Raw genomic sequence first — 27,588 nt, 5'->3', positions numbered from 1 at the left:
TGATTGGTTTGCGCAAAAGTTATCGCGTTTACTAACAAAGGGAAAGACTTTTGTCATTTTTGTTGTTTTTTTTTAACGCGTAATGACGGCGATCTGCGATTTTTTTGCGGTACTGCGGCATTGCGGTGGACAGATCGGACCCTTGACTGACATTTTTGGGGTTACCAGTGACATTTCTACAGTAATCAGTGCTATACATATACACTGTTACTGTAAAATTACACTGGCAGTGAAGGGGTTAACTTTTTTGAGAGGGAGGGGCTATGTGTGTCCCTAGGGGCGTGATTCTTACTGTGATTGGCTGTGGCTTGAGGTGTAGGAACAGTGATCAACGGTCCTACATAGTAGAACTGTATGATCACCATTCCTACACCGGGGAGAATGACAGGCGGCTTATTTACATTAGCCGCCTGCCTTTCTCCCTCTGCACCGACGATCGCCGAGTGACCGGCGGACATCGGGTCCGCCGGTCACACGCGCGGGGGGGTCCATGACCACGCGGGAGCACGCCTCTGGGGGCGCACGCTCACTCCCTAGACCCTCACAGGATAGCGACGTAGTACTACGTCGCTCTGCCTGTGAGGGGCTGAACGCTGCAGTAAATAGTCGTGCGGCGGTCGGCAAGCGGTTAAAATTAAGGATGTGAATTTCGGGTTTTTGATGATATAGCGCTTTCAACTGTATTCAATACCTTTGTAGTTTATTATGGTGTTTGGCGCAGCACTGTTGGCATTTTTTGATTTTTCACCTTTTTTATGCTATGTTAGCATAATTAGTGCTTGCTGCCTTTAGACCAGTCAGACCTTTACATTGATTCATGTGTTGGTTGCGCTGATCTTTTTAGTTTATATATTTTTGCCTAACATAGAACAGGACTATCAGAAAAAGACCAAGTAATCCATAGAGGCTGGAGAGGAAAAAATACCAGAGCCAATCCTGTCAACACCACGTGCCAAGGGATAAGTCAATAAACACAAAAATAAAATTAAAGAGACAAACATTCAAAGAAGCCTATGCGCTGCTAATAAGGTATATTATATGAGATCAAGAAAATGATGTATAGATAAATAAGTAGATAGATTAATAAATATATAGATCTTTAGGCAGTGTGTAAACGAAACAGGCAGTCAATTCTGTATTGATCACAAATACTGTCAATAATCAGGGTGAGGGGGAAGAATCGGCGCTAGTCTCTTAAAATAATATAATACTCAGAATAGGTATCTCAAACGAATATATCATATAGAAAGTAGATCATGCACATCAATTCCCCATATGAATAAATCCAATAACAAAACTGGACAAGAAATTCTTCCAAAGGGCAAGGAAAAATGATGGGTGTCTGGATAAGTATAAAAGAGGGGGGTAGTAAAATAAAGTGAAAAAACTGACAAAATGATGAAATCACACCCGTGGGTAAATGAAAAGGTGGAATGAGTGAATTCTAGTGCCAAAAAGTGAATATATTACAATCAAATGCACAACTATAAAATAATTAATAATTCAAAAACACAAAGTCCATGAAATCAAAGTCCGAGCTCCAGTCCCAGAAGCCGACTTGTTAGTGGAAACCCGTCGGAGGGAGCCAGCCATGCTGCTATAAGTCCCGGATCGTTCTGCAGGCGTCCGTGACTGTATTGAATATTTGCTGTATATCGTTTGGATTGATGTAAGTGTCTTTCTACTTGGTTTTAATAATACATTTTGGAGGTAATGCACTATCAGTCCCATTCTCTTTTTGGTGTGATCTCCTTGGTGGCATTCTCACCCCTGGAAGCCCATAGATCCCCCCAACCGAGAAGCTGATGATCCATCCATTCCAGTTGGGATCCTGTTCCATCTAGCTGGCCAATTGGATTTGCGGATACCACAGTATATGCTTTCATCTCTCTCATATGTGGTAAGAGTCCACACACATCACTGGGTGTCACCACAGAATTGTGTTTTAGTCACGTATTTGGACTGTTTGCTGGGAAGAGGTTAAATCACCTATCCTTCATCGCGTTTAACACCCATCATTTACCAGTCCACATTCCTGTATTTATTTGGGATCACCTCCTTTTGGATGTTAAAGGACTTCCTTTCAAGTTGATGATTCACCTTGATATTATTTATATGAACATTTGTGTTCTCTTGATTTATTAGCGCACTTTTGTAACATAATTTATGGTACACATTTTTTGCATTTTTAATATATTACAATCAAATGCACAACCATAAAATAATCAATAATTTGAAAACACAAAGTCCATGAAATAATGAAGCAAAAATAAATCTTGTGCAATGGGTGCTTCACACTCTGTGAACAAAGGTGAATCTTCACACTAAATCCTGTCCAAGTGCAGATAAAGTATAAAGTGACTGGTAGTGATATTCCATTAAATAAGTGACTGTTAAGTGGAATCCAAATAGTGTCACGCAGGGTGAGCAGAGTATCCAAAAAACAGGTGCAATGGCCGCTCACCTCACATTACACCAGTGTAGGCGTTTTTAAAGTAGTAACCTCTCTGGGTTGGGGTTGGTGGGTTCCTCCTTCCCAGATGGGGGCTTTCAGTATGGGGCTCCCTCGATATCCACTTCTTATGGATCTCTTGAAAAAGTCACGTGATAGTGACGCAAAGCGTCGGGAGGAACCGGGTGACGTCACTTCCAGTTTACGGCCGAAACCGGAAGTACTCTGTTATTATACCGCAGCTTGCGGCTGCTTGCTGTCCTCTACCTTAAACGTGAGTTTATACTTGTTTTTTCTCAATAAATGGTAAACATGCTTCACTATGAAAGCCCACTTTGTGTTTTTGAGCCATTGGGAGTGAGCATGGTGACCATCACAATATAGTGTACCCACATAAGAAGTGGCTATCGAGGGAGCCCCATACTGAAAGCGCCCATCTGGAAAGGAGGAACCCACCAACCCCAATCCAGAGAGGTTACTACTTTAAAAACGCCTACACTGGTGTAATGTGAGGTGAGCGGCCATTGCACCTGTTTTTTGGATGCTCTGCGTGACACTATTTGGATTCCACTTAACAGTCACTTATTTAATGGAATATCACTACCAGTCACTTTATCTGCACTTGGAAAGGATAAAGGTGTCCTTTTATGAACGGGTGAATTTTTTTCTCCATTGGCTTCTCTACAGTTCTCCGGGGAAAATGATCACATCTGGCACCCCTTTTATGAATGGGAGAACTTCAGTTCGCCCAGGGTGATCAGAGGAGAACGGTTTTCTCGGAGATCTGTGTAGAAGTCAATGGAGCGTCTGTAATCTCGTGAGACAAAGCGAGATTACAGTAGTATGAAAATCCCTCGCGCGCTTTAACAAGCAGAGATAAATTATCACTGCTGAGTACACGAGGTTATAAATAATAGTCCCCTTACATAAATATGTATATATATACACTGAATACACACACACATACATTGTATATATATATACACATTAAATATATATCTACATGTATGTGTGTATATATATACATGTATATATATACATAAATATGGCAGGGGGACATGATTACTGTGTTGGGGGGTCTGAACGAGGAAGAAGGAAGTCCATAATCTTCCTTTTTCCCCCTCAGTTCTCCCCCGATTCTGTCTTCACTCCCCGCTTCACAAGCTCAAGGCTGGTGAACCCGGGAGTGTGAATTCTGGCACAGATCGCCAGTGAAGTGCTGGGATCGCAGCTTCATAGCCTGGCCATTTCTGTGTCTGTCAATGACAGATTCCTGTGTGAAGAGATGATCAGCGGAGAACATGTTCTCCTGCGATCATTTCTGTTTCATAAACTGAGAATGATCGGAAATGAGCTGTGATCAGCAGGATCACTGCTCATCTCCATTTCATAAAAGGACACCTTAGTGTGAAGATTCACCTTTGTTCACAGAGTGTGAAGCACCCATTGAACAAGATTTATTTTTGCTTCATTATTTCATGGACTTTGTGTTTTCGAATTATTGATTATTTTATAGTTGTGCATTTGATTGTAATATATTCACCTTTTGGCACTAGAATTCACTCATTCCACTTTTCATTCACCCACGGGTGTGATTTCATCATTTTGTCAGTTTTTTTCACTTTATTTTACCACCCCCCTCTTTATTCTTGTCATGTACCTGGGTGTCCTTAAACCGGAAGGTTCCTTGTTTGTAGCTTGCAGCCTTACCTGTTGTGACACAGAGAAGCTCTGGAGTTTTGGCAGTGATTTTTCCAGCCTGATGCTTGCCTCGGACTCACTAGCCCCACCTGCTGTCAGCTGTGAACAATGTACAATTTAACCAGCTGTGAACAATTGTACAATTTAACCAGCCTTTAAATAGCAGCACTTCCTGTTACTGAGTGCCCGTTTGTTTTGGAATATCTTCCTGGGTGTGCTTGCTCTTTGATAGACTTTCGTATATATGAACTTTTGCCTGTATTCGTGACCCCTCTTCAGCCTGCCGAATCTGTACTTCACCGCCAACTTGTGCATGACTTCTGCCTGCCTGACCATTCTTTGGATTTTGTTTGGATACCGCATTGCCCGATCTGTTGCCGGCTGATCTCTCTGACTTCGTTTTCGCCTGAATCCTCAGCACTCAAGCTCCACTTCGGACTTTACCTCACAGGTACCTAGCATAACAAATGGGCCATAATGACAATGGACCCTGCTGAGATTGTTAAGGCGCTTACGTATCAGGGACGATTGATTGGAGCTCATGAACAGCATATTTCTTCTCTGGACGCTAAGCTAGATGAACTTTGTGCTATGCTAAAATCCTGTTTGCCTGGCTCCTCTGTATCTGTCCAGACTCCTGCTCCAATCCAACCCACCTCTTCTGTGCCCCTCAAACTTTTCCCTGAAAAGTTTGGTGGTGACACCGAAGACAGCAGAGGTTTTTTAAACGTTTGTCGTTTGCACTTCCGCAACAACCCTGGGGCTTTCAGTACTTCTTCTGCCAAAGTGACATTTGTAATTTCTTTGTTAAAAGGGAAAGCTCTGGCATGGGTCTCTCATTACTTGGAACGCAATGATCCTGTGCTGCAAGATGCTGATAGATTTCTGGCTTCTCTTCAGACTGTATTTGACAAGTTAGATAGAGCTTCTGCAGCTGAGTGCTCACTTTTGGACATACAACAAGGTACCAGGACTGTGGCACAGTATGATATTGAGTTCCGCACGCTGGCGGTTGAGACCAAATGGGACTCAGGGGCATTACGTGCAGCTTTCCGTAAAGGTCTTACAGATCGCATTAAGGATGAATTGGTCTATAAGGACTCCCCAGAAGATCTTGGTCAGGTCACGACTATGGTGGCGTTGCCTGCTGGACTGCAACTACGTATGCTTTGACACTGTAACATGAGGCAGCAATTTGGATTGCCCTTATTGCTGGCCATATTATTAAACTACCGTTGTCTGGCAATTTTCGGTCCAGCCTCTGCCACATTAGGAGGACATATTTAGCTGGATTAGTCCAGGAGTGTGAGCACTCCCTAGATGAACGCATACATCATGCCACTGTTTGATGATTTACCTATCATGCCCTGGATTATATAGTTGAACCTATTCGGAGGTCACCAGTCTTTATGGTCCCTGAGGAAGCCCACAAAATGGCGGCGAAACATGTCGGACCTGTGTGACCCTGCGATTATAGGATATGGTTCTAAAATCCATGTTTTTATGATATTAACTTGCATATCTGCATTGATGCTCTGCATCTTATTTGGATGAAAAATCCTGTTTGTCATTTATGTATCAATAAAATTATTGTATTTTACTATTTTCTGTTTTGTGTTACCACTATTTATCTGTTGCCAAGTGAACCTTACCTTAAAAGTCCCATTTTTGGTGTATCCCATGCATATGTACGAACATTTTGGGGCTAATGCAGAGTCCGCTATATTGGGAACACCTGTTCTTTCTTTACCTTAGAAAAATTCATAGAGTTGTGTGTTTGTCTGGATCTCCAGTATCATGAAAGGTGCCAGGAGAGACTCAGAACTCGTAAGCTTCCAAGGCCGGTATATCGCTTGGCCCCTAACTTCCAAGCGCCATCTCAGCCTGAACCTGAAATTTCCGTTGAATCCAAGTCTCCTGTGGAACCCATGGAAGTCAGCCATCTCCACCTCTCAGAATCAGAGAGACAAAGGAGGCATGCATTGGGCTTATGTTTGTACTGTGGACTTAAAGGACATTTGCTATCTGGTTGTCCAGCCCGTCCAGTAAAACGCAGGGTCTAACCAGTGTTGGAGGAGCTGGGTTAGACCTCACAAGTACTTCCTCCAAAACCAGGACTACTGTACCCGCAACTTTCCACTTAGCCTCTAAACTTGTCTCCTGTGAGACTTTTGTAGATTCAGGAGCCGCTGGTATATTCTTGGATTACAATTTTGCTAAAGAAAATAACATCCCATTTGTTCCAAAGTCTAGACCCCTGAACATTACTACCCTGAATGGACAGCCATTGGGAGATGGCCTTGTAAAGTTTGAGACCACCACAATCACCCTTCAGGTAGGCGCACTCCATAAAGAGGAAATCATCCTGTCTCTTATTGATTCCCCACTTCTGCCTGTTATCCTTGGCTACCTTTGGTTACAACAACACAACCCTTCCTTTGATTGGGTAAAGGGAGAATTAACCTCTTGGGGGTCTTCTTGTTATTGGAACTGTTTATCTCGACCCACAAGACTTTCTGGTTGTCTGTTGGCTTCCACGGCCATCCCTCCTTCCTTGCCTCATGAATACCATGAATTTGCAGATGTGTTTTGCAAGCAAAAGGCGGAGGTTTTACCTCCACATCATTCTTTTGACTGTGCGATTAATCTGATCCCTGGAGCCCCTCTTCCCAAAGGAAGGACCTATCCCCTGTCTCTGCCTGAACAAAAGTCCATGGAGGAATATGTCAAGGACAACTTGGAAAGAGGTTTTATTCGACCCTCTTCTTCTCCAGTAGGGGCAGGTTTCTTCTTTGTCGAATAGAAGGATGGGGTCTTCGACCATGCATTGACTATCGAGGGTTAAATCAGATCACTGTAAAAGACTCCTACCCGTTGCCTCTTATTCTAGAGTTATGTGATGTGCTTAAGGGAGCCGTTATCTTCACTAAACTTGACATCAGAGGGGTTTATAATCTGGTTCGAATTAGAGAGGGAGACAAGTGGAAGACAGCTTTCAACACCCGCAATGGACACTATGAGTATCTGGTTATGCCATTTGGACTTTGTAACGCTCCTGCTGTCTTCCAACGTTTCATGAATGACATTTTTCATGACTTCAGTAACCATTTTGTGATAATCTACCTGGATGATATCTTCATTTTTTCCAAGACTTACCTTGAGCACCGCTCACATGTAAGGCAAGTATTACAGCGGCTGAGAGAAAACTACCTTTATGCAAAGATTGAGAAGTGCAGTTTTCATCAAAACCAGATATCTTTTCTTGGGTACATCATAAATAGTGTCGGTTTCCAAATGGACCCACAGAAACTCTCTGCTGTCTTGCAATAGCCCCAACCGACCACTTTGAAGGGACTCCAAAGCTTTCTGGGGTTTGCAAATTACTACAGGCGTTTCATCAAGGGTTTTGCCTCTATAGCTGCCCCCCTTACTGCTATGACTAGGAAAGGCACCAATTGCAAACTGTGGCCCTCTGAAGCAGAATCAGCTTTCCAGCTTTTAAAGGGTATGTTCAGCAAGGCTCCAATTCTTCAGCATCCAAACCCTGATCTCCAATACATTGTTGAGGTGGATGCCTCTGAGGTAGGAGCAGGGGCCGTGCTGTCCCAGAGACAACCTAAGACCGGTAAGATTCATCCAGTGGTGTTTTTTTCTAAAAAGTTTTCTCCAGCGGAGATGAATTATGATGTTGGGAATCGAGAACTACTTGCTATAAAACTTGCATTAACCAAATGGCGACATCTTCTGGAAGGGGCTCTAAAGCCTTTTTCTATCCTGATCGACCATAAAAACCTGCTGTATCTTCAGACTGCTAAACGTTTGAATTAATGTCAAGCTCGATGGGCTCTGTTCTTCTCCCGTTTTAATTTTGTCCTTTCCTATGTCCCTGGTCATAAGAACAGGAAGGCCGATGCTCTTTCCAGACAGTTTGATACTTCTGAAGAAGATCAACCTACCGAACAATATATTATTCCACCTCACAAGATTGTCACACAGATCTCTGCAGCTCTTTGCCAACAGTTACAGGAAACCCAGAATAGTGTTCCTCAAGGGCTGAAGGTACCACCAAGGCGCCTGTTTGTAGCCCCCAGCCTCAGGAGACCTGTACTCCTCTGGGCACATGATGGAGTGTTATCTGGTCATCCTGGTATCACAATCACTCTTAAGACCTTGCAGCGTCATGTTTGGTGGCCTCATATGAAAAGAGATGTTACAGACTATGTGGCTGCCTGTCCAACTTGTGCTGCTAATAAAGTACCTCTCACATTGCCTGCTGGGCTATTACAACGGCTTCCTGCACCTCGCCAGCCTTGGACCCATTTAACTATGGACTTCATTACAGAATTACCCAAATCTGATGGCATGAATGCTATATGGGTTATAGTGGATCGCTTTTCAAAGATGTCTCATTTTGTACCACTCTCTGGATTACCTACAACGGAAGCTCTGTCTACCCTCTTCCTTTCTCATGTTGTGAAACATCATGGTATACCTACCAATATCATCTCAGACCGCGGATCTCAGTTCATTTTCCCGATTCTGGAGAGCGTTTTGTAAGAAACTGGGAGTAATGCTCTCACTCTCTACCTCACATCACCCGCAAACAGATGGTCAAACCGAATGCATGAACCAGACCCTTGAAACCTATCTTCGGCATTACATCAACTCGCTACACTCCAATTGGTCTAAGTATTTGCCCTTGGCTGAATTCGCCATTAACTCTCGTTGGCACAGTGCCCTGCATACTACGCCATTCTACGCAGCCTTGGGCTATCACCCTCAGACCTTTTACTTCAGCCTTCATCCAGGTTTACCAGCAGCAGATCAACAGGTGAAGAATATCTTGCTACACTGGAAAAAGATTTGCTTATTGCTATGGAAGTCAGCAGGCAGATATGAACGTTTCTCCAACAGACAACGACACCATATACCTCCATATGCGGTGGAGGACAGAGTTTGGCTGTCTACCAAATACGTAAGACTGAAACAACCCTCTACCAAATTTGGCCCTCGATTCATTGGTCCTTTTAGGGTAATTGCCAGAGTCGGACCAGTCTCCTATCAGTTGAAATTGCCCTCCTCACTCCGGATACACCCTGTGTTCTGTTCCATGTTTCTCTCCTTAAAAGGGGAATCTTCAATCGTTACTCCAGAACTCAACAACTACCTCCTCCTGTTCTTGTTGATGGACATGATTTTGAAGTCTAAGATTCTGGATTCTAGAAGGTGGGGTCGTGGCCTACAATATCTGGTTCATTGGAAAGGATACCCCATCATAGACCGTTCCTGGGTTCCAGCTAAAGACTTTCATGCCACCTTTCCTGCTAAGCCTCGCTAGGCCCCCGGAGGGGTCCATTGGAGAGAGGGTCCTGTCATGTACCTAGATGTCCTTGAACAGGAAGGTTCCTTGTTTTGTAGCTTGCAGCCTTACCTGTTGTGCCACAGAGAAGCTCTGGAGTTTTGGCAGTGATTTTTCCAGCCTGTTGCTTGCTTTGGACTCACTAGCCCCACCTGCTGTCAGCTGCGAACAATGTACAATTTAACCAGCTGTGAACAATTGTACAATTTAACCAGCCTTTAAATAGCAGCACTTCTGTTACTGAGTGCCCGTTTGTTCTGGAATATCTTCCTGGGTGTGCTGCTTGCTCTTAGACTTTCGTGTATGAACTTTTGCCTGTATTCGTGACCCCCTCTTCAGCCTGCCAAATCTGTACTTCACCACCAGCTTGTGTATGACTTCTGCCTGCCTGACCATTCTTTGGATTTCGTTTGGATACCGCTTTGCCCGATCTGTTGCCGGCCTGATTCCTCTGACTTCGTTTTCGCCTGAATCCTCAGCACTCAAGCGCCACTTCGGACTTTACCTCACAGGTACCCAACAATACTTATCCAGCCACCCATCACTTTTCCTTGCCCTTTGGAAGAATTTCTTGTCCAGTTTTGTTATTGGATTTATTCATATGGGGAATTGATGTGCATGATCTACTTTCTATAGGATATATTAATTTGAGATACCTATTCTGAGTATTATATTCTTTTAAGAGACTAGCGCTGATTCATCCCCCTCACCCTGACAAAAATAAAATTAAAGTTCAACACCATAAAAGTTCAAGCAGTGTTTAAGTTATCACTGCCTTGGAGTATGCAGCTTCAGAACCAGTCAGCAGTTACTCATCTGCTTGATTGCTATGAGTCACTACACTTCCAACCTTGTCATTGTTCTTTCTGTTGCCCAAATAAATAATCCCAATATTCTTATTTATTCCTTACCAATGTCTTTTTTTTTTTTACAGAGCTGGTCTTTCCAGGGACAGCAAACATCTTTTATGCAATGAGTTCGGCCAGAATGGACTTCTTGGTCTGTCCACAGCAAACTGCCACAACCCTTCCCACCGAGGCCAAACCGCTCCACCACCACCGGGTGCAAATTAATGCCACCTATCCCAAAATCAAGGCTAAGGCTGGAGACCTGGCAAAGTCCCTCTTCTAACTGGCAGTTCCATGAGTGGAGCTTCAAGAAGACACTATTTTTTTCTCTTGTTACAATGGACGCATGTTGAAAGAAAGCACCGAATGTAATGTGTATACCATGAAGCCTTCAGAATCACTCCAGTTCAGGATAAGGTGCTCTTTTTGCTTTACCCAAAGTGGCCTTCCATTGACTTTTATTGGGGACGATTACTGGTGTTCAGACATCAGCTTTAATACAGCTGATAGGAAAGTGCCGTTACAAGCCTTCCATCAGCAGGAAATGGTGCAATTTATCATTTGTGACATCACCGCACCCCGCCCAGAAGTGATGTCACACTGCAAGTTATAACATGCTGCTCAAACCTTTATACACTAGCATCAAAAACACTATGTGCTGTTATTTTTTTATGTATTACTGTCTGTCACTTTTAATCTATGTAAAATTAAAAAAAGAAAAAATTCCACCAAAGGCTGGTCTCCACGTGACTGTACGGTAAATGCTCTTCAGAGCTTGTAGCACCAACAAATCCCAGCAGACAACAAGCCTAGAAAAGAAGTTCTGCATGGTGCATAAAGCAGTGTGGAAGTGAGGCACACTGAAGGCACTTTTCCTGCTGGCAGCTTACAACTTAAAAGTACAGGTACACCTTACAGGTATGCAAGTGCTCCTGTGCTTTTAAACATTCATGATAAACAGAGCTTGTAGCTTTAGATCAGAGAAGGTAGGAGGAACTTCTCATTATAATGGCTGTAGACTACATTGCATGCACCCAAGGGAATGATTAAAGAGGTTGTAAAGGGCTAAAGGTTTTTACCTTTAATGCATTCTATGCATGAAGGTAAAAAAACATCTGTGTTCTGCTTCCCCCACTGACTTCCTGAGCCCCCTCTCTATCCAGCCATGTGCACAGGAGCCTCGGCTATCCCAGGTCTCTCTCTCACCTCATTGGCTGAGACAGCAGCGGGAGCAATTGACTCCCGCTGTTGTCAATCACAGTCAATAAGGGAGGGGCGGGGCAGGCCAAGCCGTAGCTCAGTAGCAAGCTGCCTGCTATTGGGGGGCACTGGTCAAAGGGGAGGAGCCAGGAGCACCAGCAGGAGACCCAAGAAGAAAAGGATCAGGGCAGCTCTGTGCAAAACTATTGCACAGAGGAGGTAAATATAACATGCGTTTTGTTTTTTTTTTTAAATAAACCTGTAATACCACTTTAAGTCCCCTCTTCGGTTTATGTATGGTAGAAAAGGATGTGCAGGTTTGATCACACACAGATGTCCTGAAGAGAAGAATGACAGGTTTGGCTTCCCAGGGAGGGCAAAGTAGAACTATAAAAAAGGTAAAACTTTTGTTTTTCCATTGGATAGAGCGAGGGAGGGTTTATCAACCCTATCAGATTTTTTTTTTTTTCTGCCATTTGTGTCCAATTGCAGAAATTTCCCTTCACTTCCTGTCCAATAGCCAAACAGGAAGTGAGAGGAAATCCCTGCAAATTGAGGGAGTTCCTTGGGGACCCCCAGGTCACTAGAACTAGTTTCTTCATTGGAAGATTTTCCCTCTATTACTTTTCTAGGGAAAACCCAAAATTTGGTATTTTCTTCCATTTTTAATAATGGTAAAAACTGGACAAAGTGGGAGGGTGAATCTCCCCAACAGAATGCTTTGTCAGTTTTTATTATCTGTGCCACTAATACCAATGCACCCTATCCAAACTAAAAAAACAATTTTTGTATTTATTATACTTTTAAAAGAGTGGAATAAGCTCAGACCGCAACATATTTTAAAAAATAAAACCGCAACATATTAGAAAAATAAAACTGCAATATATTAGGAAAACTGTGCTCGTCTCTATACCTTTAAAGAGGACAGCTAAGCCTGGCACACCTTAAGGCCTTGTCACAACTTACCATCAGCAGGATCACTGAAATACAACAAATTTTATTTACTCATCCACACGCAGAATCTCCCTTCATAGTTAGGAAATTGCAACAGCAAGAAGGGTGCTGCCACTGTCAAAGTTTCCTATAGTGACATAAGCCCAATTTCCTCTACAGCAGGGATCTCCAAACTTTCTAAACAAAAAAAGGCCAGTTTATTGTCCTTCAGACTTTAGGGCCGGATTGTGGCCAGCGGGAGTGGAAATATTCCTGGAATCAGTGGAAGTAAACATTGTCACATTTGGTATAAGGGGGGAGGACTAGTGCTCCATCTTTGGTATCATACCAACATGGGATGAATAGAGGCCCATTATTGGTGTCGGTGGGAGAAATGGTGCCATGTTTTTGGTGTCAGTGGGAGAAATGGTGCCATGTTTTTGGTGTCAGTGGGAGAAATGGTGCCATGTTTTTGGTGTCAGTGGGAGAAATGGTGCCATGTTTTTGTTGTCAGTAGGTAGAATTGTGTCTCATATCAGTGGGAGGAATAGTACCCCAAGGGCCAGCGTATGTATGTGTATCTATTTATCATTCTATACATTTCTCAGGTTCTCTGTAAGGGCTGGTTCACACCACAAAAACGCACTCCAGATCTGTTCCGGATGCGTTTCTGCATGCGTGTTTATACATTTCCGATGCTTTTTCTTTTTTCACTGTACTGGGTCCGTTGCGGTTTTACTGCGTTCCAGTACAGGAAAAATGCAGCATGTTCTACTTTTTTTTCTGTAAATAGAAAGCCCTGGAACTGACTGCACTGGTGTTAACTTTGCTATTGGAAACCATATGACCTACTTTCCATGTGCTTTTGATGCAGAAAAAAATGCACTGTACTGCAGGTGGTGTGAACTGGCCCGAAAACAATATAAATACAATTTAAGACAAAAAAAAAAAAAAAAAAAAAATTTTCACTAAAACGTGAATGAGTTGCTGAAACATCACATTACTCAGAATTAGTGTAACATGTAATCAGCATGTTTAATTGCACATAATCTCACAAGAAAGTCACCGCTTGCTGGTTTACTGTTGCGGTTTTATTGCGTTCCTGTACAGGAAAAATGCAGCATGTTCTACTTTTTTTCCCCCCTGTAAATAGAAAGCCCTGGAACTGACTGCACTGGTGTGAACTATGCCATTGGAAACCATATGACCTACTTTTCATGCACTTTTGATGCAGAAAAAAATGCATGTGGTGTGAACTGGCCCTAAAAAGGATATATAAATATGATTTTAAACAAAAATATTAAAATTTTCACTAAACCTGAAAGAGTTACTGAAACATCACATTACTCAGAATTAGCGTAACATGTAATCAGCATGTTTAATTGCACATAAGCTTACAAGAAAGTCACCGCTTGCTTTTTCAGTGTGAAAATAGCAAAAAAGGACAATAGTGGCTCGCTGGGGATGGGAAACTCCAGGCCGACACCAGGAGACACCCCCCTGACGAGTACATAAATAAAGTAAAACAATCGATCATTCTCTGCATCCCATCTTAGGCCTTTACTGGTCCCTTAATCTGTGTCCGCTGATACTCCTGCTGCAGTTTGGTGAGGGAGGCCCGGTGCTGTTCTGACTTCTGTTCCAAGTCCTTCAGCATTGTCTCATATCGTTTACTGAAAGAAATATGGAGAGATTGTTGTTATACGGGGTACAACACCATAGACTTTCTAAACTGCCATTTATCAGTTTCATCAGGAATGCTGCTGCCCCTAAAAAACAGATGAGCAGTGAAGGAAGAGGCTACAGCTCTGAAAATATATCTGAATGTTACTAAACAACGTAAGGGACAGCTAGTGTGTAAAGAGGACAATAAAAATCAGTACTTGCAGCCTTGAACCAGATGCCACAAGTGCAAGCTCCAGATGTACCTGTTAGGCCCCTTTCACACGAGCGGTGCGACTGGCCGATCCCCACTGAGCAGGCGGATGACAGCTCCATCTCCGCTTACTTTGCAGAGACGGAGCTGTCAGATCTCCGCTCTCCTCTATGGGAGATTGGATGAGAACGGAGCGCCTGTCCATTTTTATCTGGATCTTATCAGATCTGATCCTCCAAATGGATGGAAAATAGGGTTACCAATCGTCCGGATTTCACAGACAGGATCGGATAGCAGCGGAGATGTCTCTGCTGACATCTGCTGCCCCATAGGGCTGCATTGAGCATCCGATCAGACCTGCCTGAAAAACTGACAGGCAGACCGGATCATAAAGCCCATGTGAAAGGGGCCATAAGGTCACCATGTCCTGAACAATCATTAGATGAACCAGCACACACCTATAGATGTAACTGCACCATCTGAAGCCAACTCCCCTTATCTCAGGTTATTCATTAACCACTTTCTGCCCGCCCTATAGGCAAATGACGGCGGGAAGGTGGTTACATTATCCTGACCAGACGTCAGATGACGGCGGCAGGATAACGCGCTCTGATCTGGGAGCGACGATCGGTAATGCGGCGTGTCACTCTGACACACCGCATCTCCGATCTCTGTAAAGAGCCTACTAACGTAGGCTCTTTACCGTGTGACCAGCTGTGTCCAATCACAGCTGGTTAAATAGGAAGTGCCGTTGATCGGCTTTCCTCAGTTCGTGCCTGACAAGCACGAGTAAAGGAGAGCCGATCTGCGACTTTCCTGACGGGGGGGGGGGGGGTCTGTGCTGGTAATCAGAGCATTGATTACCAGTGCAGACCCTTGGGGGGGTGCCACTAGAACCATCAGGGATGCCCACCCATGACCCCAGGGATGCCGACCACGGATGGCAATCAGGGCTCAGGGAGCCTGCCAGTGTCCTCCCCATTAGTGCTGCCCGCCAGTGCCTTCCCCATCATTGCTGCCCACCATTTTCCATCTATCAGTGCCGCCCACCAGTGCCCATTATTGCCCACCAGTGCCGCCTATCAGTGCCGCCCCAACAGTGTGGCCTCATCAGTGCAGGAAAAAACGTATTTACAAAATTTTATAACAAACAAAAAAAACTTTTCGGTCTTTTTTTATTTGTTTAGCAAAAAAGAAAAAACCTTGCGGTGATCAAATACCACCAAAAGAAAGCTCTATTTGTGGGGGAAAAAAATGACATAAATTTGGTGTAGGTACAGTGTTGTCATTCAAAATGCTACAGCGCTAAAAGCTATAAATTGGCCTGGGCGGGAAGGGGGAAAAGTGCCCGGTATTGAAGTAGTTAAAGTGATACCAAAGCTAAAACGTTTACCTTAATGCATGCCTTGCAACAAGGTAAAAAAAAGTTTTTTTAAAAAAGGTCTCTTTTTAGCAGAGACCCTAAAGAATAAAATGGTGTGTGTTGCAATATTTTGTGTCACACGGTATTTTCACAGCGGTCGTTCAAATGCAATTTTGGGAAAAACGCACTTTCATAAGTACAAAAAAAAAAAAAAAAAAAAAAAGCAGTAAAGTTAGCCCAATTTATTTGTATAATGTGAAAGATGATGTTACGCCGAGTAAATAGATACCCAACATGTCATGCTTTAAAAATGCCCACACTCGTGGAATGGGGGCAAATTTCGGTACTTAAATAAATCTCAATAGGTGACGCTTTAAAAAAAATTTAACGGTTACCAGTTTAGAGTTACAGAGGTGCTGTAGGGCTAGAATTATTGCGGTGGTTTGAACACGTTTACATTTGGGGGCCCGGCTTACGTATACATTCGCTTCTGCGCACAAGCACAAAGGAATGGGGTGCTTTCATTTTTTTTTTCTTAATTTTTACACTGTCCCTTTTACTTTTTTTTTTTTTTTTTTAAATCACTTTTATTGCTGTCACAAGGAACGTAAACATCCCTTGTGAACGCAAAAGCCACGTGTCAGGTATTTTTTTTTGAGGAATCTGGGGTCTATAAGACACCAAATCCCTCCTCTGCACTTAAAAGTTTGGCTATTTTGAATATGGACTTTTTTTTTTTTTTTTTTTTTTTATAAATCTGGCGCCTTTAGGGCTCTAGTAACTGGAGGGGATGTCATGACATTGCTCCTGGGTTTACTAGATCTGAGACCTGATCAAAGCCGATTACTGAGAACGTGCCAGCTGGTCGCTCAGGCCTCCGGGAGGAGAGGGGGAGGGTAGATGTCCCCTCCCACTGCTAGTAATAAAGGCTGAGCGGATAATAAGCCGCATTGGTTGGGATTACAAGAAAGCTGACTGTTGGCTGTAAAAAAAAAAAAAAAAAAAAAAACGTTACCTGGGTGATGCCTGTAACTGCATGCATCACCCCGGTACAACCACTTGAAGTGGAAGGCCGCATATTTGCGTTACGTCAGCATGAAGGGGTTAAGAAACAATACTACTACACTCACAAGAGGAGTGCAGGTATAGATATGGCAAACATTAAAAATAAGTGCCTACACTGTTTTAAAATCACCCTCACCCTGCTCTGCACATGCTTAGTTGTCCTGTATTTTCAACACTGCCAATAATCAGTAAATTACTGGAGGCCGTTCTATTGAAACCTAAAGATTTACTGCTGCTGAGGGGGGAAGAAAGCAACAGGAATAGCACAGACTGTGCTGAGGGAACACAGATTAGGGAGAGGAAAAACAAAAGCAGGAGACGTGACAAGTCAAACTCTGCTGTCAGGGAGACACAAAAAAAGTTAAACTTACAAGGGTAGTGACTTATCTCCTGTCTCCCTCATTGGCATCTGCAGCTGGGAACCTGAGCACTGTCAGCTACTGCAGCCCTTCCCTCTAGCTGAGCCAAGACATACAATCAAGGCTGGGAATGCACACACATTTTAATTAAAGAAAGTGACATTGTTTGAGATTTAAGTCCCGTACACACGTACCGATCGTCGGCCGAACGATCGGCCGTCTTTTGTCCGAGGGCTGTCGTGTCTGTTGAAAAGTGCAAAAGACTGCACACGAATTTTGTCGGCCAACAACAGCCGACTGCAGAAGTGATGTCATGTGATGGTTAACTTTCCTTGTCTTTTTTTCTTTTCTGAGCATGCCCAGTCTTGCAAATCTGCTGTCTGTCGGCCGAATTCTGTACTGACTGGCGAACAATCGGCAGTTCTGGTGTCGGCATACAAAAATTTTAATGCTTGCACGACAGATTCTGTTCGGCCGAAAGTGCGCTGTCGGAAGCATCATACTAACAAGCCGAAAATCTGCACTTGTGTACGGGCCTTTAGAAGAGTTCTCAATAACAAAGGGACTGCTCTGGTCTTCAACAAAATGGCAGCCTCCAGCAAGAAGAAACGGGAGCAATGCTGGAGGCAATTTACAGCACACACCAACTTTGGTAAATTTTTTAATGTGGAAAATATGTTTTTTTTTCTTAATAACTTTTTAAAAAAATGATGTTCTTAACAAGAAAAAGTTCTGCTTTAATGAATTGTTGGATCCTCATTCCAACTAAATTCTTAAATTGTAACCAGAAATGTCTTAACACACACATTTATGGTTTCAAAGGCAGTGGACTCTGTAACAATGGACTCCGACGTTTGAATCTGATATGCTGGTTTACATCTTGTTTGTGAGTAGCCATTTTTATTTTGTATCAATTAAGCACTGAGGATAATGTGCTCGGCCGGTGCGCCCTCTCTTTGTTTTTTGTTTGCAGTACTTTGTTGACCACCCCGGTCTTAGGCCTCGTACACACGCACCGATTGTCGGCCGAATGATCGGCCGTCTTTTGTCCAGTGCTGTCGTGTTGGTTGAAAAGTGCTAAAGTCCGCACACGAATTTTGTTGGCCAACAACAACCAACTTCAGAAGTGATGTCATGTGATGGTTAACTTTCCGTGTGTTTTTTCTTCTCTGAGCATGCCCAGTCTTGCTCATCTGGCTTTTGTTGGCCGAAATCTGTACTGACTGAGGAACAATCGGCCGTTCTGGTGTTGGCCAACACGCAAAGCTCACAAAAATGGATGGGCTCCTTTGCCATGCATAGAGTAACACATTAAAATTATTGGGCTGCCCCATGTATGAAGCAACAATGAGTGATGCCTGACACCATGTGACGCAACATAATGTGAATGCACGGGAGGCTTTGGGATGAAACTGGAGCAAATCAAGATAAAGCCTTATACAGCAAGTGCTGGTTACTCACATTTCTCCGTTTATATACTGCAATCTCTTTTCCACTGTGGATTTGGCTTCTTCCAGGTCCTGTTTTACCAGCACTGGTCCGATAAGCTTATACACCGTGTTACTGTCATCCAACACACCCAACTCCTGGAGATACATACATGCATACATTTAGAGGAATTCATTTAAAAAATAAATAAATTGTCAGATATTCTGTAGACATCTACTTCTCTGTAGCGGGACAATTGTCTGAGCATGTGACGGATTCACGTGTGTGAATGATGGTTTGGAATCTGTCCCTGTATAACTTCTGAAGAAGTCCTATTAGAATTCACTTTTCCAAGTTCGGATATGGGGTTTACCTTAGGGATGCACCGATCTGATATTCGGATCAGATATCGGCGCCGATATGGCCATTTTAGATGGATCGGGTGATCGGTAACATTGACCGATCCACTGGCGGATCCGGTTTTTGCTTGGTAGCGGCTCAGCAATCCCTTACTAGGTGTAGTAGTAGTATGGGATGAGAGCCGCTACTTCCTGTATAGTCCCGGCTCACAGGCGGAGTGATATCAGATGCACTCCGCCTGTGAATGGAGGAGCCGTACACATGAAGCAGTGGCTTTGCTCTGTACTGCAGCCGCTTGCTTTGTGTGTAGCTCCGGATCGGTTTACGGTATCGGCGATTTCCCAACGCCAGATATCGGTATCGGCGATTTCACAACGCCAGATATCGGTATCGGCGATTTCACAACGCCAGATATCGGTATCGTGTCCAAAAAAGTCGGATCGGTGCATCCCTAGTTTACCTCATCTGTTGCAGCAATTCCAACAGACAATAACATTGTTTCCACTATGAGCTACGCATACAGGTGCATATAAAAAAATTTGAATATTAATAAAAAGTTATTTCAGTAATTCAATTCAAAAAGTGAAACGTAGATATTTTATATAGATGATTTACACACAGAGTGATATATTTCAAGCATTTTTTTTTTTTTTTTTTGTTATTTTGATGATTATGGCTTACAGCTAGCGAAAACCCAAAAATTCAGTATCTCTGAAAATTAGACTATTACAGAAGACCAACAAAAAAATAAATAAATAAAAAAAAAAGAGAAAAGGATTTTTAATACAGTTTTAATTCTCAGTTGGCTTACTGAAAAGTATGTCCATGTACAGTATAGTATGTACTCAGTACTTGGTTGGAGCTCCTTTTGCATGAATTACTGCATCAATGCATTGTGGCATGGAGGCGATCAACCTGTGGCACTGCTGAGGTGTTATGGAAGCCCAGGTTGCTTTGATAATGGCCTTCAGCTTGTCTGCATTTTCTTTTTATTGATCTTATGTAATATTCAAATTTTCTGAGATACTACATTTTGGGTTTTCACTAGCTTTAAGCCATAATAATAATTAAAAAAAAAAAAAAAAAAAAAAAAAAAAAAAAAACTGGATTTTTGACTTAACGTAAAATCCTTTTCTCTTAAGTTCATTGACGTACGCAGTCTCTGATGCATATCAGCAGGGTTATACTGCCCCCTACAGGAGTAAGACACTAGGTAGAAAAAAAGTTCTGGCTACGCCTATGGGCAGTCCCGGAGGGTACACCCTCTCTCTTCCTGCATAGGATGTCAGTTTTGTATCAAAGCAGTGTCAGAGAAATAATACCAACCCAACTCAAAATAGAGGGGCGGGTACTGCGTCCGTTAATGAACTCAAGAGAAAAGGATTTTACGGTAAGTCAAAAATCCAGTTTTCTCCATCGTTCATTGACAGACGCAGTTCTCTGATCCATATCAGTAGGGACTTCCCAAAGCAGTGCCATAAAATGAGGGGTGGAAACAGCAGAAAAACAAGTCCCCAAGGCTAAACACAGCCAACCAGGCAACATAGGACTCATCAGAACAACAAGATGAGGCCCACCTGAAACAAACAGTAAACACCCTCAAGGAAGGCCAAAAGCCCCCTAAAACAGCAGCCTGCAAAAATTTGCGGCCAAAAGAGGCATCTGCAGATGCCAGCACATCCACCTTATAAAATTTGGTAAAGGTGTGAACAGACGACCAGGTCGCCGCCTTGCAAACCTGAAGCACAGATGCCTGATGGTGAAAAGGCCAGGAAGCACTAAGCGCCCGAGTAGAATGCTCCTCAACAGGGAAAGGTGGAACCCAACCCTTAATTGAATAAGCCTACACAACTGTCTGTCTGATCCATCTGGAAATAGTCGCAACAGACGCAAACAGCCCTTTCTTTGGACCATCCGTGAGTACAAAGAGCAAATCTGACTTTCAAAAAAGACTCAGTAGTCGCCAAGTACACAGATTGCCCTAACCAAATCCAGAGTATGCAGCACAAATTCCTTAGGATGTTTTGGCTAAGGACACAAAGAAGGTAACAGGATGTCCTCATTTAAGTGAAAACCGGAAACCACCTTCGGAAGGAAGGAGGAATCCGGAGGAAGTACCACTTTATCCCTGTGAACCACCAGGCAGGGAGAACGACAGGACGCCGCCAGTTCTGACACCCTGCGCGCAGAAGTGATAGCCACCAAGAAGGCCACCTTCTGGGATAAGGTAAGCAGGGGAATCTCCTGAATACTTTCAAAAGGAGGTTTCTGAAGAAACCAACAGCACCAAATTAAGGTCCCAAGGTGGATGCAACGGAGGATGCACTGGAGGTACCAAGTGTTGCACACCCTGGACGCAGTTATGCACCAGGGAATGGGTGGCCAACGGCCTTTGTAAGAAAATTACCAAGGCCAAAACCTGACCCTTGATAGCACTCAAGGCCAACTTTTGATCAACTCCTTGTTGAAGGAAAGCCAGGATCCGAGCCACCGAGTAAGAGCGAGGGGGATCCCCAAGAGACTCAAACCACACAACATGTGACTTCCATGTACGATGATAAATCTTCCTAGAAGTCACTTTACTCGCTTTAAGCAGAGTGGGAATCACTGAAGCAGACAATCCCCTGTCCTTCAGCACCTGGCTTTCAACAGCCAAGCCATTAAAGCCAGCGACCGTAAAGCAGGATGGAAGATTGGCCCTTGACACAGTAAGTCCTCCCTGAGAGTAAAGCCCCGTACACACGCACAGATTGTTGGCCAACTGATCGGCCAACTTTTGTCCAGTGATGTTTGTTGGTTGAAATGTGCTCTAGACTTGCACTGGACTTTTGTTGGCCAACAAAAACCAACTTCAGAAGTGAGGTCATTTGATAGTTGACTTTCCCTGTGTTTTTTCTTCTCTGAGCATGCCCAGTCTTGCTCATCTGATTTTTGTCTGCCGAAATCTGTACTGACTGAGGAACAATCGGCCGTTCTTTGTTGGCCAACAAAAATTTTATAGCATGCACACCAGATTTTTTTCGGCCGAAAATTCGCAGTTGGTTGTCGGAAGCATCATACTAACAAGCCTACAATCGGCAGATCGGACGTTGGCCAACAATTTACGGCCAACAATCTGTGCGTGTGTACGGGGCTTAAGTCTCCAAGGAGCATCTGCGACTAGCCTGACCATGTCGGCGTACCAAGCTCGGCGAGGCCAGTCCGGAGCCACAAGACTGACCAAAATCCCTTCTGCCTCGATCCTGCGAAGAAGTCTTGGCAGCAACTTGAGAGGAGGAAAGGCATACATCAGCTGATACTGACCCCATGGGGCCACCAGTGTGTCTGCGGCATCTGCTAGAGGGTCCCGGGAGCGGGCCACAAACCTCTGTACTTTTCTGTTGACCCGAGATGCCAACAGATCCATATCTGGAATGCCCCAACGAAGGCACAACTGCTGGAACACCTCCGGATGGAGGGACCATTCCCCTGCATCCAAGACCTGTCGACTGAGGTAATCCGCCTGCCAATTTTCCATTCCTGGAATGTGAACAGCGGAGAGAGCTAAAAAAAAAGTTGCCCGCCCAACGAAGGATGCCTGCCACTTCCAAGGCCGCAATGACACTTTTGGTGCCCCCTTGGTGATGGAGTTTTTCCAGAGGAAGAAACACCCTGGCTGAGGACGAGTCCAAAGTCAGGCACAGGTAGTCCAGTCTCATGGAAGAGACCAAGGACGACTTCTGAAGGTTCAAAATCAATCCGAACTCCTCCAGAGTTCTCATGGTGATTCTCAAATTTGTTTCCAGCACCGTAGGAGACTCCACACGGAGAAGCAGATCGTCCAGGTAACCCAGGACCAATATCCCCTGGTGCCGAAACTGCGACAGGACCTGAGCCAACACCCTTTTTGAAGACCCGAGGAGCAGAGGCGAGACCAAAGGGCAACGCCACAAACTGATAGTAATCCTCTCCCACTGCAAAACAAATGAACCATTGGGTGTCCTGCACATATTGGGATGTGAAGTTAGGCATCTTTGATGTCTATGGAGGCCAGGAAATCCCCCTGATGTAGGGAGGCCACCACCGTGCAAACCAATTCCATCTTGAATTTTTGAACTCGCATGAAGCAATTTAGTGCTTTCAGGTTAAGGATTGGGACGCACCTTGCCTTTCTTCCTAGGAACCATGAACAGGTTTGAATAAAAGCCCTGAAAACATTCTGAACACGGAACCGGAACTATTACCCCCTGTTGCACCAGGTCCTGAACTGCCCCAAAGAGCCCCAGCAAGCGATCCGGGGACAGTCACACATTGGAAGGGAAAAACCTTACTGGAGGGACGGATCGAAACTCGATCTTGTAACCGGACCGTATGACCTCCTGAACCCATTTGTCTGGTATCCGGGATAGGCACAGGTCCGGAAACCGGCAAAGACTCCCCCCCCCCCCCCCAGATACGGGGGAGGGCGCACCTTCAGACCAAGGTGGTCTTGTCCGCAGGTCTGGAGAAACCCCAGACCTTTGTTTGCCAGACCAGGGTCGCTTGGAACCGCCCAAGGGAACCTTGAAGGGCTTTGCCTGATCTACTGACCCTGCGGGACAAAAAAACTTCTTGTGCGCTGAAAAGGAGGGACGAGGGTCCCCTTGTTTGCCTGTGAAAGAAAGACTCTTCCCCCCTGCGAGAACCTTAATGATGTCATCCAGGGTAGCTCCAAACAGGCGATCTCCTTGTTAAGGCAGATCAGTCAAGGCCTTCTTTGAAGTCTGATCCGCAGACCAGTACTTTAGCCAAAGTATACGCCAGAAGACCACTGCCGACACCGACAACCATCCCAATATGGGAGCAGTGCAGCAACGAAGCATCGCAAACAAATTGCAGCCCTTGCAACCAGCTGGTCCAACAGCTCCTCAAAAGGCAGGAGGGACTTGTCTCCCCTCCAGGTCACGGCGTAGTAACTTAGCCCATTCAATCAAAGTTTGCGTGACACCGGTCTCAGCGCAGACCCCGCCAGGGAGTAAATATTGCGGGCCACAGACTCCGCCTTCCTATCCTCCGGATCCTTAAAGGATGGGGAATCCTCCACTGGAATTACAGTAGCTTCATTCAGCCTGGAGACCGGAGGCTCCACCGTAGGTGGCACAGTTCACTTCTTTATCAGGGACTCCTCAAAAGGGTAGCGTCTAGGAATCCGCTTAGGCACCCCAGGGTAATGATTTGGGCGGTCCCATTCCTTTTTGAACATAGCATCAAAATACACGGGAAATGGAAAAACCTTTGCTGCTTTGGATGGCTTGTGAGTGCCAAATGCAACCTGTGCCTCAGTTGCGTCCTCCATTTTTAGGGTCTCACGCACAGAATCAACCAGTGCATCCACCAGCGCCTTATCTTGCATGGCAGTGGAAGTAGAAACGTCATCCTCACTATCAGAGGAGATAGGGCGCGAGGTAGTGGACCCGGCATCTGCGGTGGCTGAATCAGACTCAGAATCTCAGACATCAGATGAGGCAGGGGTAGGCGGAGGGCATTTCTTAGCACCTCGCCTTTAAAGGCCAGCTCCACCCGGGACACAAAAGGCTTCTAGGACTGCCAAAATTGCATCTGTAGATAGCTGGGGTCCGGAGGGTTCAGGTGGGGACACCAGATCTGTAGGGTCCATATTGCACCAGGGGAACCCATCAGCAAAGGTTGAAAAAAGTGACACAAAAAAAGTTTTTTTCCCCAAAAAGTTCCAAAGCGCTACAGCGTCCCCCCCCCCCCCCCGAAGGTTAGGCAAGTCTAACTCCAGCTTTGCCATCAGCCTTTTCTAGTTTGTTTTGGCCAAGCTGGCTTCAACTATTTCCTTTACTAACATGCGCCCCGCTGTCAGCTCTATATAAAGTGTATGCAACATTGGCGACATACAGAATGCAATGCTGCGCTCTGGCAGAGGTACAGGGAGTCGCTGTAATATCCTAATTTGGGTCAGCAATAATGTAGCAAATATCTGCTTCTGATGTTATGTGGGTGGGGCTTAAAGTATAATCTAAAGACAAAATGTTATATTTCCCCAAACTGTCCCAGTCTTGCTCCGAGTATTCCACAGCACACACTCACCTCTTTCACAATGTTGTTCTCGGTGACCTGAGCCTCTAGTTTCTGCCGTGCAGCCATACTAGTGCTGATATCTGAAACAAGACAGGTGAACAGGCCGGTGTGAGAAAACAGGAGCAGTTTTAATTAAAGAATTTTAGTTTTAATTAACCACATCCCCGCCTGCCCTATAGCAAATTGACGGCGGGATTGTGGTTGTATTATCCTGGCCGGACGTCATATGACGGCGGCAGGATAATACAGCTCTGCACGCCCCCCAGGGGTGCGCAGAGCAGCGATCGGTGATGTGAGGTGTCAGCCTGACACCCTGCATCTCCGATCTTGGTAAAGAGCCAGTAGGCTCTTTACCATGTGACCAGCCGTGTCCAATCACGGCTGGTCACATAGTAAACAGGAAGAGCCGTTGATCGGCTTTCCTTAGTTCGTGCCTGACAGGCACGAGTAAAGGAGCGCGGATCGGCGGCTCCCCTGACGGGGGGGGGGGGGGGGGGGTGAAATCGGCACTGGTAATCAGATCATTACCACTAGAACCACCAGGGATGCCCACCTATGACCCCAGGGATGCCCACCATGACCCCAGGGATGCCCACCATGGCCACCAGGGATGGCAATCAGGGCTCAGGGAGCCCCCATTGCCTTCCCCATCAGTGCTGCCCACCAGTGCCCATCATTGCCATCTATCAGTGTCGCCCACCAGTGCCCATTATTGCCCACCAGTGCCGATAAGTGCCGCCCCATCAGTGCCGGAAAAAACATTTACAAAATTGTATAACAAACAAAAAAACTTTTATTTTTTCAAACTTTTCTGTCTTTTTTTATTTGTTTAGCAAAAAGGAAAAAACCCAGAGGTGATCAAATACTACCAAAAGAAAGCTCTATTTGTCGGGGGAAAATGACATAAATTTGGTTTAGGTACAGTGTTGCATGACCGCGCAATTGTCATTCAAAATGCAACAGCGCTAAAAGGGGAAAATTGGCCTGGGCAGGAAGGGGGTGAAAGTGCCCTGTATTGAAGTGGTTAAAGAATGTCGGCCCCAGTGATGCCTGTTTTTCACAGGTACCCTTCCCCACTCCCTGGGAGACAGCGCCGCGGCGCTTTCCCTCTGAAGTTCGGCCCCCTCCTCCCGCCTCTTGGCCAATTACAAAAAGCGCTGCGCTATGCGCAGTAGAGAACAAGCAGTGAAGCCAAAAGGCTTTACTGCCGGGTTCCCTTACCCTGGATGGTGGCGGAGGCACCCGAGAGCCTATATGTATATCGGCTTCGGGTGCCGACATCGCGGGCTCTGTGGACAGGTAAGTTCTACTATTTAAAAGTCAGCAGCTACAGTATTTGTAGCTGCTAACTTTTAATTTTTTTAAGGGGGGGGGCGGAACTCCGCTTTAAGGAGGGTTGGGCTACCTCCAGGCCCATCTGCCCCCTATCTATCCATTAGAATGCATGTGCTTCCACTGTGGAGACTCTCATAGATATACAGGAGTTAGGACTGCAGGTAATACAGGTTGCCGCAAAGTGTCCCTGCAGCTTATGCATGCTAAAGGTTAAAAACACACTCGCGCCAATCTATATAATAAGGAGAAGAGGGGCTGCTGTGCCAATCTATATAATAAGGAGAAGAGGGGCTGCTGTGCCAATCTATATAATAAGGAGAAGAGGGGCTGCTGCGCCAGTCTATATAATAAGGAGAAGAGGGGCTGCTGCGCCAGTCTATATAATAAGGAGGAGGGGGTCTGCTGCGCCAATCTATATAATAAGGAGGAGGGGGTCTGCTGCGCCAATCTATATAATAAGGAGCAGGGGGTCTGCTGCGCCAATCTATATAATAAGGAGCAGGGGGTCTGCTGCACCAATCTATATAATAAGGAGGAGGGGGTCTGCTGCACCAATCTATATAATAAGGAGCAGGGGGTCTGCTGCACCAATCTATATAATAAGGAGAAGGAGGGCTGCTGCGCCAATCTATATAATAAGGAGGAGGGGGTCTGCTGCGCCAATCTATATAATAAGGAGAAGGAGGGCTGCTGCGCCAATCTATATAATAAGGAGGAGGAGGGCTGCTGCGCCAATCTATATAATAAGGAGAAGGAGGGCTGCTGCGCCAATCTATATAAAATAAGGAGGAGGAGGGCTGCTGCTCCAATCTATATAATGAGGAAGAGGGCTGCTGCGCCAATCTATATAAAAGGGAAGGCTGGAGGTCAGATTTCAACTAATGGGAAACAAACCTCCCCCATTCCATGTCTCACCTTTCTGGATCTGCTGGTACTTGCTCACCTCGGCTTGTAACTTCTCCTGTAATTGGGACGCCATCTAATGAAAGGAAATGATTACAAATCAGCTTCTGTTATGCTACAGAGGAGGGCAGAACACGGTACAATCACATTCAATGTAATCCGCCCCCCCGCTATCATCTTATTACCCCCCGAAAATACATTTCTCCTCTTTGTTACCCAGACAACAGTGGATTGTAGAGGTGCACCAGATGCAAATTTTGGTGTTGAAACTGTAAATTCGGGATGCATTTGGCCGCAAAACGAAAATGACAGCTTTTAACCACTTGCCGACCATCCCATGCAG

The 27,588-nt window shown here is 44.9% G+C and overlaps 1 protein-coding gene across 1 annotated transcript; it reads right to left on the bottom strand.

The window, feature by feature from the left end:
- Window positions 1-13,965: 13,965 nt before the first annotated feature.
- On the bottom strand, window positions 13,966-27,364 carry LOC309559339 (prefoldin subunit 6-like). Its single transcript, XM_082262573.1, has 4 exons — window positions 27,258-27,364; window positions 25,017-25,087; window positions 18,618-18,742; window positions 13,966-14,166 (listed from the first exon to the last, which is right to left on the bottom strand). Exons 1-4 carry the CDS (start codon window positions 27,319-27,321, stop codon window positions 14,046-14,048), a joined length of 381 nt encoding a protein of 126 aa, XP_082118699.1. The 5' UTR covers window positions 27,322-27,364; the 3' UTR covers window positions 13,966-14,045.
- Window positions 27,365-27,588: the final 224 nt, after the last annotated feature.

Source organism: Pelophylax lessonae (genome assembly GCF_965119305.1).
Source record: "Pelophylax lessonae genome assembly, chromosome: 7".
Lineage (NCBI taxonomy): Eukaryota > Metazoa > Chordata > Amphibia > Anura > Ranidae > Pelophylax > Pelophylax lessonae.
Note: the sequence above shows the minus strand (reverse complement) of the source record. Positions and strands in the feature narration are given on the sequence as shown.